The sequence below is a fragment of the Vicugna pacos genome, chromosome 1, assembly GCF_048564905.1.
Source record: "Vicugna pacos chromosome 1, VicPac4, whole genome shotgun sequence".
NCBI classification, from domain to species: domain Eukaryota; kingdom Metazoa; phylum Chordata; class Mammalia; order Artiodactyla; family Camelidae; genus Vicugna; species Vicugna pacos.
The window spans coordinates 33,911,511-33,924,469 of record NC_132987.1 but is presented as its reverse complement, the minus strand read 5'-3'; the positions used below and the strand labels follow the sequence as shown (position 1 = coordinate 33,924,469).

At 36.9% G+C, this 12,959-nt stretch overlaps 1 protein-coding gene across 1 annotated transcript in view; it reads right to left on the bottom strand.

Annotated features, from left to right (window-relative positions):
* The window catches only part of IQCJ (IQ motif containing J), a 188,219-nt gene extending 181,816 nt beyond the window's left edge, over positions 1-6,403 (bottom strand). Inside the window, exon 1 of the mRNA XM_072970721.1 lies at positions 6,310-6,403. Within this exon, the coding sequence (XP_072826822.1) occupies positions 6,310-6,403 (94 nt within the window). The remainder of the gene's footprint in view (positions 1-6,309) is intronic.
* Between the last annotated feature and the right edge of the window lie 6,556 nt (positions 6,404-12,959).

The window sequence follows — 12,959 nt, the reverse complement described above, 5'->3', positions numbered from 1 at the left end:
CAGCGGCAGAAAAATCTCAAACCATATTCTGAAAGAGGAGAAATAGCAGTAGAGAAAAGCCAAATATTAAGTATCTTATGGTAACAAAGAAAAGCAAGCCTTTAAGCTATAAAGCTGTGAAATGTACTCTGGACAATATCCCTGCCCATCGGAAACCCTCTCCTCATGGCCCAAGAAAACTCATCTCACTTTAATATGAGACAAATAGACCTTCTATTTCCATACTAAATTACTGCTAGAAAAACAGATTAAAATGAACTGTAAAATATCCCAACAGACAATGAGAACAAAACAGAAGAATGCAGACTCAAACCAGATGAAAACTATAATCCAATATTTCAAAGTGAGCTAAAAGAAGTCAAAACAGTTTTTTAAAAATAGCACACTTCAGAAATATATGTACTCATAAATAAAATGGCTGGACAAGAAGAGAATAAAATGTTAAAAATTATCAGTATTCAGACAGAATTGGAAAAAATTAATCAAAAGGAACATGAGAGAAATAGAAGTCATCAAAACTCAGGGTGCTAAATAAACACCAAAAAGAAAAATATAAAGAAAATCATGCAGAAATAGAGAAAGCAGTAAAAAGGATCCAAGAGAAAGAAAACATAGGCAAATAAAATAGTTCAAACATGCATATAATTTGAGGCCCCCAAAAGAAAACTAAAGCAAACGAAACAGAAAAAATTTGTCTAAATAATAATTCAGTAAAGTATGCCTGAAATTTAAAAAGACTTAAATATTAATACAAAAAGGGCACATCATGTACCCAAGAAAATTATCCCTCAATAGTTACTATATATTCTAGTAAAACTACTAGACTTTAAAAAAAAAAAAAGGAAAAAATTATTTGGGCATCCATACAGAAAGACCAGGTCACACATGAAGGGCAGAAAACAAAACTGACATCAGATCTCTCAACAGCAACATTTTATGGGGAAAACAATGGAACAATATTTTTAAAGATATTCCAAGAAGGAAATAGAAACCAAGGACTTTATATCCGTCTTTCTAGAATAAATGCTTCAAACAATCAATTACGAATATTCAGGAATTCAGAGATATTGATTCCATGAACCTTTCCCGAATATTCTACTGGAAAATGAGCTTCAGACAAGTAAGAAATTATTGGGAAAGCTTCAGCATAAACAGTGGACTGAGCATTGAATCTATTTAACTGTAGAACTAAGGTTCAAAGATAAGGATACAGCAAAATAAATATTATGGAGAGTATTATATGCTTTGACATATAATACTGTAAAACATAAAAATGATATAGCTAACAAAAATAGGAGGAAAGAGGGAAATACATGGAAGCATTAAGAAACTTCAGTAGCAATGGTAAACTTCTTAAACAGGGAATGTCTTCATCAATGTTCACTTTACTATTGTGCATTATACTAAACATACGTGATACAGATTTTTAAAGTTTTTTAAAAGAGTGTTTGAAGCATTAAATGTCATCTCTTCATCTATCTGTTAGTACTACAATATTCATCTGAATTTGTAAAATGGAATCAATTTTTACCAATGATCAACTTTCACAAATGGGTCACTAATGTAAATTTGGGAACTTCTTTGACTAATGTAAAGATTCCTTTAAAAAGCTGCATCGATTGAAAACAATGCATCAGTAAGCAGCCAATGCTTGGGGATACACACACACACACACACACATAAGCAGGGTGGCAGGTAAGTCAAGGATGAGAGAATTGAGTTCTTAGAGAAATTAAAATTTTTTAATCTTTTGTGGAATACGGATTCTTTCTTCAGAATTAAAATGGGCCTGGTATATGGCAATCCAAGCCAAATGCTAAAGCACTTGCCAAATGCTAACCAAGCCTCAAAGCTGTGGAAATGGAAGGCAGCCTGGAGCAATTGGATTTTCTTGCTTGGGGGTTAAGACAAGTACCAATGCTCTCCAAATATGTCTTAGTAATTAGTGGCTGGCACGACTTCCTTCAAGTCTGTTGCTTACCATCTGTGATGTTTTTCGCTAGCCAGTCTCTAACTCCTTATTAAACAAGAGGACTACTCAACTAAATGATATTTTGAGCATTGAGTCAAGCATCAGTGTTACAAATGGGGGCCATATTTCTTGATCCTTGGCTTCTGTGGAGAAAGCGACTAGAGAGATATATGAACAAAAGTTGGTGTACCTGGTGGTAGACAAATACAAATGGGTCTTGTCTTTCATGTGTTTGACTTCTGGAAGAAAAAATGCAGTTGTAGATAATACATAGGCCCTTGCAAAACTGCCTTCATATGCATATTTTCATACCTCAGCTGAATAATAAACATTTAAATCTATCACACTATGGCACTGCCTGCTCGCAGCCAGTTCCATTTTGGCAGTTACCATCTTTGTACAGCAATTTGGGCAATTACATGAATCTTTTATTGCATTTTGTCCTTATTGGTTTATAAATGAGTGGAAAATGTAAAAATGAAGGTGCTGATACTAGTGATAGGAAGTACAATCCTCATAAAGTTAATATAATTGGTACAAACTGGAAATCACTAGGTGTACTGAAAACAGCGAATCTTCAAGCTCAATTGATAGCTCACTGGACTCAAGCCAGTTGTCTGTGTTTTCAACTGTGAAGGCAAATAAGAAAACTAAAGAATATGCACAAAATGCTGGCACTGCATAACAAAAAAATAATGTCTACAAGGAAACATAAAATTAGAGATTTTATGTATTTTAGCTCTTTTGAAAAACAGTGGCAGTAGTAGAGGTTTTAACCGTACCTGCCATTACTACCTGCCAAGTTCCAGTTAAGAACTTTATTCATCTCTCTGGCTGAGTCCTCTCAGTTTTCTTCTCTTCTGCTTAACCTCTCAATGCTGGAGCTCAGATCTCACCCTCTTTCCTTCTCCCTCTACAACTACTCCCTACAAGATCACATACATTGCTGAGGCTTTAAATGCCATCTACATACCAGTGGACTCCCAATTTCTAGCATCAGTCCCTACATCTTCACTGAAGTCCAATCCCATATCCAACTGCCTACGTGATATTTCCATATAGATGTTTAATGTCTAGTAGACATCTCACATTTATGGCTGAAATGGAACTCTTGATCTCTATACATTGTACCTACAGTACTCTCTCCCCTCAACAAGTCTGACTTCTCCATCTTAACTAGCACCCATCCAGAGGTTGCTGAATTCAAAACTGTTAGTGTTATCATTGACTCCTCCCTTTCCATCTTCTCCCACATTCAATCCATGAACAACCCTATGGACCGCACATCTAAAATACATCCAAACTTAACCCACTTCACTCCATCTCCACCACAACCACTCTGGTCCAAGGCACCATCTTCTCCTGTCTTAGATTATTACAATGGGCTTTTAACTGGTCTCCTTACTTCCACTTTTATTCTTCTCCAACCCATTTGCCATACAGCAGTGATCTTTAAAAAACCCAAATCAAAATATGTCTGTTCCCTTCTTAAAATGTTCCAGGGACTTTTCATTGCATTCAGAGTAAGATCTAATTCTCTATTCTAGCCTACAAGGTCAGATACAAGCTGTCCCCATCTGCTCTCCACCTCTTCGCTCTCCATTGACTGTAATTCAGCTCCATTCTTTCTCAAGTATGACGCACTTATTCACAACCTTTGCACTTGCTGTGTCCTTCCACTTAGGGTGCTCTCCTTCCATATCTGCATGGCTGCCACCTTTCCACTATTCAGATGTTAGCTTTCTGAGGAGTCCCTCCCTATTAACCCACTTGAACCCAGGGACACTGACTCCATCGCTCATCCTCTAACCCTCTAACTATTCTGCCTTCCTAGAATAAGACCACCATGACTACTATTCATATTGTCATATGCAACGCTCAGGAGTTTTTAGAACAAATATATACATTGGACTTGACCATCAGGAGAAAGACCTGAGGTGCTCATGTTCACACAATCAAAGCAAAGGGGTTGCTTGGGACTCTGAAGAGTCCCTTTCCTTCCCTCTCACATGAAGAGTTCTAGTTCTCTTTGAGGTATATCTTTTTTCCCTTCAGATTTCCTTTGGTTTTAATTTTAACAAAGTTTTACCAAAATAAAAATGTGAAAAAGAAATGGGTAGAAGGATATTAGTAAGCAAGGGTGTATTCTGAATTTTCCTGAGCCCTCCACCCAGCCACACAGCCATAGTCACAGCTGAACTGTCCTCAAAATGCCCAGTGATGCAAGCCAGAAAGGCAAAATGTGGGTCAGAAAGAGTACTGTCCTTTCTAAATACAAGAAATCCCTTTATCTGAAGAGCAAAAAAGTCCTTTCAAATTACTTCACACTGTGGCAGAAACATTGCCACCATCTCCCACCCTCATGATTCTAACAGATGCTGTGGATAAAAAGATCACAAGTTACCAGCCATAGTCTTTATGGTCATGGCCAGTCATGTTGAGCCATTACAACCCTGAGTAGCTGAACACAGGGGCCCAAGGTACTGGAGAGATTGCAGGGCCATACTAAAATCAAAGAATAGAGGAGGGTAGGAGCCTAATGAAAGACAGAGAGGCAAGATCATGAGGAGGACGGCCTGTGGCAGCATCACCAGAGATGAGAGCCAAGGAGGCCTGACTGGGAGGAAGGGCACCCATGGCAGCTACTGTTCAGCTCCACTCTTGGCTTCTCTCCTTCCTGAAGCAGTTTCCTTCCAGCCCGCCCTTGCCAAGCACCCAACTTTCCCTCACCTCTTCCCTATCAAGGCCTGTTGCCTGGCTGCTTTTTAAGAGAGAATCTGAAGAGGATGACTTACACTTATAAAATGGCACTGCTTCCCTCCAGAGACAGCTCATTCAATCGAAAGAAGGAAACTTCACTGCACTGATTTCAGGCATCAAGGAATGAATGGCAGGCAAATTACATTGCTGAAAGAACCCCTCTAACCTCTCTGAATATCACCCCCTTCTGCCTTTGCCTCCCATCTAGAGGTGACGGGACGGGAAAAGGAGGGATAGGAACTAGGAGCTACAGAATGAACAAGTTGAAGAGGTAAAACTATGAAGATAGTCAAACAAGAAGAACATGGAAACCTAATATTTTTTGGTATTTTTTTCCATGCAGTTCTATCAGCTTTTGCTTCATGTAGTTTGACATTGTTAGGTGCACACACATTAAGGATTGTTATGTCTTCTTGGAGAATGGACACCTTTATCATTATGTAATACCCTTCTTTATCCTGGATAACTTTCCTTGCTCTGAAGTCTGTCTGAAATTAATATAGCTACTCTTGCTTTCTTTTGATTAGTGTTTGCATGGTATGTTTTTCTCTGCCCATTTACTTTTAACCAATGTGCATCTTATATTTAAAGTGGGGTTCTGTAGACAACATATAGTTGGGTCTTGTTTTTTGTCCACTCTGACAGTCCTTTTAATTGTATTTAGACCACTGATGTTCAAAGTGATTGTTGAGTAGCTGGATTAATATCTACTATATTTGTTACTTTTTTCTGTTGGTTGCCCTCATTCTTTGTCCCTATTTTTTCTTCCACAATTAATCTGTGGTGGTAAAAACCAGAACAGCAGTTACTTTGGGGAGGGGGCCTGCTGGGGTGCTGGAAATATTCCATATCTTGATTTGATTGTGGCTACCTAGGTATATGCATATGTATAAATTGTCAGCTATAAATATAAGATTTGTGTCCTTTGCTATATGTAAGTTGTACTTAAAAAGTAAATTTAAAAAAAACTCTGTAACAAATATAAGCCAATAAAGTTCACCATTGTATGGAAAAGACTACTGTATGAAAAAATCGTATGAGAAACTTTAGATGTGATAAAGAAATCAAATCTTGGGCTTAGCTTACAAAAATTAGCATGTCCTTCTGAGGTTAAACACAATGGTTAGAAAATGGCTAAAAGTAATTTAGGATTTCTAGATGCAAAAACTTCAGATCAAAATAAGTGTCATCATGTGAATAAGGCACGCTACTTCCATTTCATTATAAAAAGTATACTTCATGTGGTGCTAAACAACTTCCTTTGATAGTAGTCAGATGTGTTTAACAGATAGGTGTTCAGGAGCACAAACCATCCCTCCAACTCTCCTAGCTTTAAAAATCTGTGGCCTAGAACTGGGGATGTGGCCATTTCCACAGCCTTCAGTGTCACTGGCTATGTATCCATAAGCAACTTGTGGTGTCTAACAATGCTTGAATTCAATGCTATTTCATGGTATCATCTTTCAGAAAGACATTTTAATCCACAAATAAGATAGGAATTTAAGTCAAAATTCAAGAGACTGTGGTACTATCAGATCCCAGAGCTCAGCTGAGGTGATAACTGAGTGAACAGGTACTGCCCAAGCCCTGTCCACACATGTCCGAGGCCTTGACAAGTCTGTCCCAGCCCATTCCTCCACCTGGCTTCTGGCAGACATCCTTGAGAGCCATTGTGAGACATCTCCCAAAATATCTCAATATTAGGGAGGAAGGGGAAACAATGGGTCTTAAAATAGAAGAAATGAGTGTAAATGACCAAACTGGTTGTCTCCATTTATTTACTTGCCTTTATCTTCAACAGATTCAAATCAGTTGGATGCCCATTGTTCCTCTGAACAGTACTCAGTAAAATCACCAATGACCTCCAGGTAACTAGTGGAATGAAGACATTTCTAAGCTCATAATGCTTGACTGCTCAGCAGCCCTTGACCCTTTGTTGACCCCTCCCAGTACTCCCATCTCCCTGGTTTCCTTTTATGGCTTCTTCTGCTCTACTTATCTTAGTTGTCGGTGCTCTTTGGGAGTCTAGCCTACTATGCTCTCTTTCACTCTTAATCCTACTATTATGCTTGGTGATCTTACCCTGCTTCCATGTAGAAATCTATGAGAATTTATTTGTTATGTAATAAAAGAGGAGCCTAGGAATTTTGTTTTTTTCTATAACCTATCACAATTGGCCCTCTGTTCAGAAAAGGAAAAAAAAATAATAGCTTTTAATCTCGCTAATCCCTCCATTCTTACTCTACTCCCACCCACCCCAATCAGCCCCCTCGCTTTGACCTATGGAATTTAAGTGATCATCAGTTTAAAACAGATGGCTATGTATAGAGGTCAATATATAGATGAACTTCATGGTAACCAAAAACCTAAAGTGGATACGTAAAAAAATAAAGAAATATACATAGTGCTAAAGTAATCCATTGAACCACAATGGAAGAAACTAAAAGAAGACAGAAACAGAGAAGAACTACAAAAACAACCAGAAAACAATTAACAAAATGACAGCAAGGATAAACCTATCATTAATTACTTTAAATGTAAATAGACTAAATGCTACAATCCAAAGACATAGGGTAGTTGAATAGGAACAGAGACCCATTTATATGCTGCCTACAAAAAACTCACCTCAGATTTAAAGACATATGTAGTCTAAAAGTAAAGGGGTGGGAAAAGATACTCCAAATGGAAAGAAAAGTTGGGGTAGAAATACTAATATCAACAAAATAGACTTTAAAACAAGATTGTAACAAAAGACAAAGAAGGACATTATACAATGATAAAGGGGGAATCCAACAAGAGGATTACAACATTAGTGAACATTTATAGGAGCACCTAAATACATAAAGCAAATGTTAACAGAAATAAACGGAGAAAGAGACAGCAATATAATAATAGTAGGGGACTTCAGTACTTCACTTTGATCAATGGATGTATCATTCAGACAGAAAATCAGTAAGAAAAAACTGCCCTTAAATGACATATTAGACCAGATAAGCTTAACAGATATACATAGACTGTTCCATTCAAAAGCAGCAGAATACACATTCTTTTCAAGTGCACACGGAACATTCTCCACAGGGTTAATCACGTTAGACCACAAAACAAGCCTCAGTAATTTTAAGCAGACTGAAATAATATTAAGCATCTTTTCCAACCACAACCATATAAAATGAGAAATCAATTACAAAAGGAAAACTGGAAAAAAAAAACACAAACACATGGAGACTAAACAACATGAACTAAACAATTAATGGGTCAATGAAGAAATCAAAGAGGAAATTAATCTTGGGGAGTGATGCAAATGATAGCTATCTTGATTGTGGTGGGTTTCACTGGTATATACATCTATCAAAATTAATTAAGGTGTACTTCTGAAATATATGTAGTTTACTGTACAGGAATCATACCACAATAAAGGTGTTTTAAAAAGAGGAAATTAAAAAATACCTTGAGAAAATGAAAATGGGAACACAACTGTCCAAAATCTATGGGACACAGAAAAAGCAGTTCTAAGAGGGAAGTTCACAGCCACACATGCCTCCCTCAAGAGAAAAAGAAATCCCAAATAAACAACCTAACCTGACACCTAAAAGAACCAGAAAAAGAAGAACAAGAAAAGCCCAATGTTGGTAGAAGGAAGAAAATAATAAAGATCAGAGCAGAAATAAATGAAATAGAGACTAAAAAACAGTTAAGATATCAATGAAACTGAAAGATTGAGTCTTTGAGAAGATAAACAAAATCAACAATCCTTTACCCAGACTAATCAAGGGAAAAAGAGAGCCCAAAAATTAAAATCAGAAATGAAACAGGAGAAATGACAAATTATACCCCAGAAATGCAAAGCATCATAAAAGAATACTATGAACAATTATATGACAACAAATTAGATAACCTAGAAAAATGGATACACTTCTAGAAATGTACAATTTTCCAAAGCAAAATCATGAAGAAATAGAAATCCTAAATGATCACTAGTAATGAAATTGAATCATTAATCAAAAAAACATCAAAAAACAAAAGTCCAGGTGGAGGTGGCTTTACAGGTGAATTCTAGTAAGCATTTAAGGGAGAGTTAATACCTATCCTTCTCAAATTACTCGTAAAAATTTGAAGAGGAAGAAACACTTTCAAACTCATTTCAGGAGGCCAGAATTACTCTAATACAAAAACCATATAAAGACACCACAAAAAATAAAGTACTACAGGCCAATATCCCTGATGAGCATTGATGCAAAAATCCTCAGCAAAATATTAGCAAATCAAATTCAACAATACATTAAAAGGATCATACACCATGATCAAGTGTGATTCATTTCAGGGATGCAAGGATGGCTTAATATGTGAAAATCAATAAATACGATGCCTCACATTAACAAAACAAAGAATAAAAATCATATGGTCATCTTAATAGATGCATACAAAGCATCTGATAAAATTCAATATCCAGTCATCATAAAAACTCCCAACAAAGTGGACATAGAGGGAACACACCTCATCATAATAAAGGCCATATATGACAAACCCACAGTTAACATCATATTCAAGAGTAAAAAGCTGAAAGTTTTTTCCTCTAAGATCAGGAATAAGACAAGGATGCCCACTCTCCACATTTTTATTCAACATAGTATGGAAGTCCTAGCCACAACAATTAGGCAAGAAAAAGAGATAAGAGTCACCCAAACTGAAGTAAAATTGTTATTTGCAGATGACATGATACTATATAGAGAAAACCCCACAGACTCCACCAAAAACCTATTGGAGCATATAATGAATTCAGTATAATTGCAGTCTATAAAATATACAGAAATACATTGAATCTCTATACACTAATTACAACTATCAGAAAGAGAAATGAAGAAAACAATCCCTTTTAAAATTGCATCAAAAATAAAAATACCTAGGAATAAATTTAACCAAGGAAGTGAAAGACCTGTACTCTGAAAACAATAAGACATTGAGGAAAGAAACTGAAGATGACACAAATGAATGGAAAATTATACCATGTTCATGAACTGAAAGAAACAACATTGTTAAAATATTGATATTACCCAAAGCAACCTACAGATTCAATATCCATGGCATTTTTCACAGAACTAGAACAAATTACCCTAAATTTGTATGGCTTCTTGGGCAAAAGGCCCTAAACAGTCAAAGCAGCCTTGAAAAAGAAGAATAAAGCTGGAGGTATATTTCCAGACTTGAAACTATACTACAATTTTATAGTAATCAAAACAATATAGTACTGGCAGAGAAAGTAGATATATAGATCAATGGAACAGAATAGAGAGCCCAGAAGTAAATCCATGCTCATATGATATATTAACTTAAACAAAGGAGTCAATACTATATAATGGGGAAAAGACAGTCTCTTCAATAAATGATGTTTGGAAAACTGAACAGCTACATGCAGAAGAATGAAACTTGACCACTTTCTTATACCACATACAAAAATAAACTCAAAATGGATTAAAAACATAAATGTAAGACCTGGAACCACAAAACTTGTAGAAGAAAACATAGGCAGTACACTCTGACATAAGTCATCGCAATATTTTTTGGATATGTCTCCTCAGGCAAGCAAAAAAGCAAAAACAAACAAATGGGGATACATCAAACAAAAAGCTTTTGCATAGCAAAAGAAACCAACAAAATGAAAAGGCAACCTACTGAATGAGGTAAGATATTTGCAAATAATAAATGTGATAAGGGGTTGATATCCAAAACACATAAAGAACTCATACAATTCAATATCAAAAAAAAAAACAACCCAATTTTAAAAATGGACAGAGAAACTGAATAGGCATTTTTCCAAAGAAGACATACAAATGTCCAATAGGCACATGAAAGATTCTCAACATCATTTATCATCAGGGAAATGCCAATCAAAACCACAATGAGCTATCACCTCACAACTGTTAGAATGCCTATCATCAAAAAGACAAGAAACAACAAGTGTTGGTGAGGATGTAGAGGAAAGGGAACTCTCGTGCACTGTTAGCAAGAATGTAAATTGGTGCAGACACTATGGAAAACGGTATGGAGTTATTACTGAAAAAACTAAAAATAGAACTAGCATAAAATGCAGAAATTTCACCTTTGGGTATTTGTCTGAAGAAAACAAAAACACTAATTCAAAAAGATATATGTACCCCATGTTCACTGCAGCATATTTACAAGAGTCGAGATATGGAAACAACCTAAATGTCCATCAATAGATGAATGGGTACAGAAGGTGTTATACACACACACATATGCACACGCGCACACACACACAATGGAATATTGCTCAACCATAAAAAAGAATGCAATCTTGCCATTTGCAGCAACATGGATAGACCTGAAGGGTATTGTGCTAAGTGAAGTAAGTCATACTGAGGAAAATGAATACTCTATGATTTCATTTATATGTGGAATCTAAAAAGCAAAACAAACAAAACAAAAACAGACTCATGCAGACAGAAAACAAGCTAGTGGTTGCCAGAGGGAAGGGGAGTGCAGAACGGACAAAATAGGTGAAGGGGATTAAGAGGTACAAACTTCCAGATATAAAATAAGTAAGTTATGGGGATGTAATGTACACATAGGGACTATAGTTAATAATATTGTAACAACTTGGGTGATGGATGGTAACTGGTCTTTTTGTGGTGATCATTTAATAATGCATAAAAATATTGATGTTGTACACCTGAAACCAATATAACATTGTATTTAACTATAGCTCCATAAAAAATAACCCAAACTAGCTAATTTTTAGCCATCAGAGCCTATCTGTTTTGCATGCTCCATCAAAACTCACCAACAGCTGTTATGCAATGATAAGATAGGAATTTGTAAGTATCAAACCCCAAGTCACTGCTGCTCTTCAGAGCTCTCTGACCCAGAGATTCCCACTGGACTGCTGAGGGACAGTGTGCAGACACACAAGACCCCTCTCTCATTTTCTCCTTCCCTGGAATTCACTTGCCCTCCTCTGCTTCTGGATGGTGGCTTCCTCACTGTAAACCTCTAGATGGTCTCATGCTGTGAGGACTTCCCCTATCATGCAACCCTTTTCAACCGCCACCCAATAAAGTGTGCTGTGTATTGCCTCTTGTGGTCCTATGTTTTCCCTAGATTAGCCCCTAAATCCCTCAAGCTCCCACATACTATTATTTCATTTCATGATTTAATTTGGTCAAGTAGCCAGATAGCCGTTGAGATCTTCCTATTTGTAAGGCAGTATGCTGGGCAAGGTACAAGGTGAGGTCCCTATCTTCAAACTTCACACTCCCTAGTTGTGAATCTGAGAGGAGGGAGCCATACTGAGAAATGGCATGAATACAGAGAGAGGTTGATGAAGGATCAAGACTTTACTGGGTTTTCTTAGGAATTACCTCCATGGAGAAGGAGAAGGTATGAACAAAGGCAGGAAGAAAATGACCCGCTAGGCAACAGCCTGGCTGAGCAAATCCTTTCAATGGGAATAATCAACAAGGTTGGAAAAGGTTAGGACAGCTTACTGCCATTTTTTAAACATCCCTCACCAGCCAGGCAAGTGGAATCCAGTCAAGCCTGAAGTGACACCTCTCAAGCCCCACCCAAACCTACATCAGCAACCAAATTCACCTTGTGAAATAAGAAGCATCACAATTCATATCCTCAGACCAAGTCACAATACACTATATTAATTACATTAATTGAAAGCCCAGGGTGGAAATTAAGCCTAATTAGAACAGATACAGGCTTTACCTCCAGGGTTAACACTTAACTGTGGCTGGCAGAGCCAAATCCTGATAGCAAAGGTACAAACAGCAAATACCTTTCATGCCTGTAGGCTAATTACAAAGGTGTTTATTCTCCAAATCAGATGTCATCTGAAGTCATAAAAGGAGCAGTTAGCCTAAAATGTAAAATACCCAGGTCTCCTCTGAGACTTGTTGATCTCATATCTGGTTAAACAGTAACCTAATCACTGATTCTCCCCAACCAAGGCCTGAAATAGGCCCCTCAACTCTGCAGGAGGCCCGGACTCCAATATCCAGCACATTCTTTTTTTTAACAGGGAAAGAACCTGAACAGTTTTGTTTGCATTTACTGGTGTTTAGGTAAACTGCCCTTCAAAACTGACGGCTATTTTGAAAGCAGCAACCATATTTTAACAATATAGTTTTAAGGAAATTCTACTACGGCCAGAAAATTCTACCAGAATAAGGAACATTCTATTAGGAGGGAACATGTGTGTGAA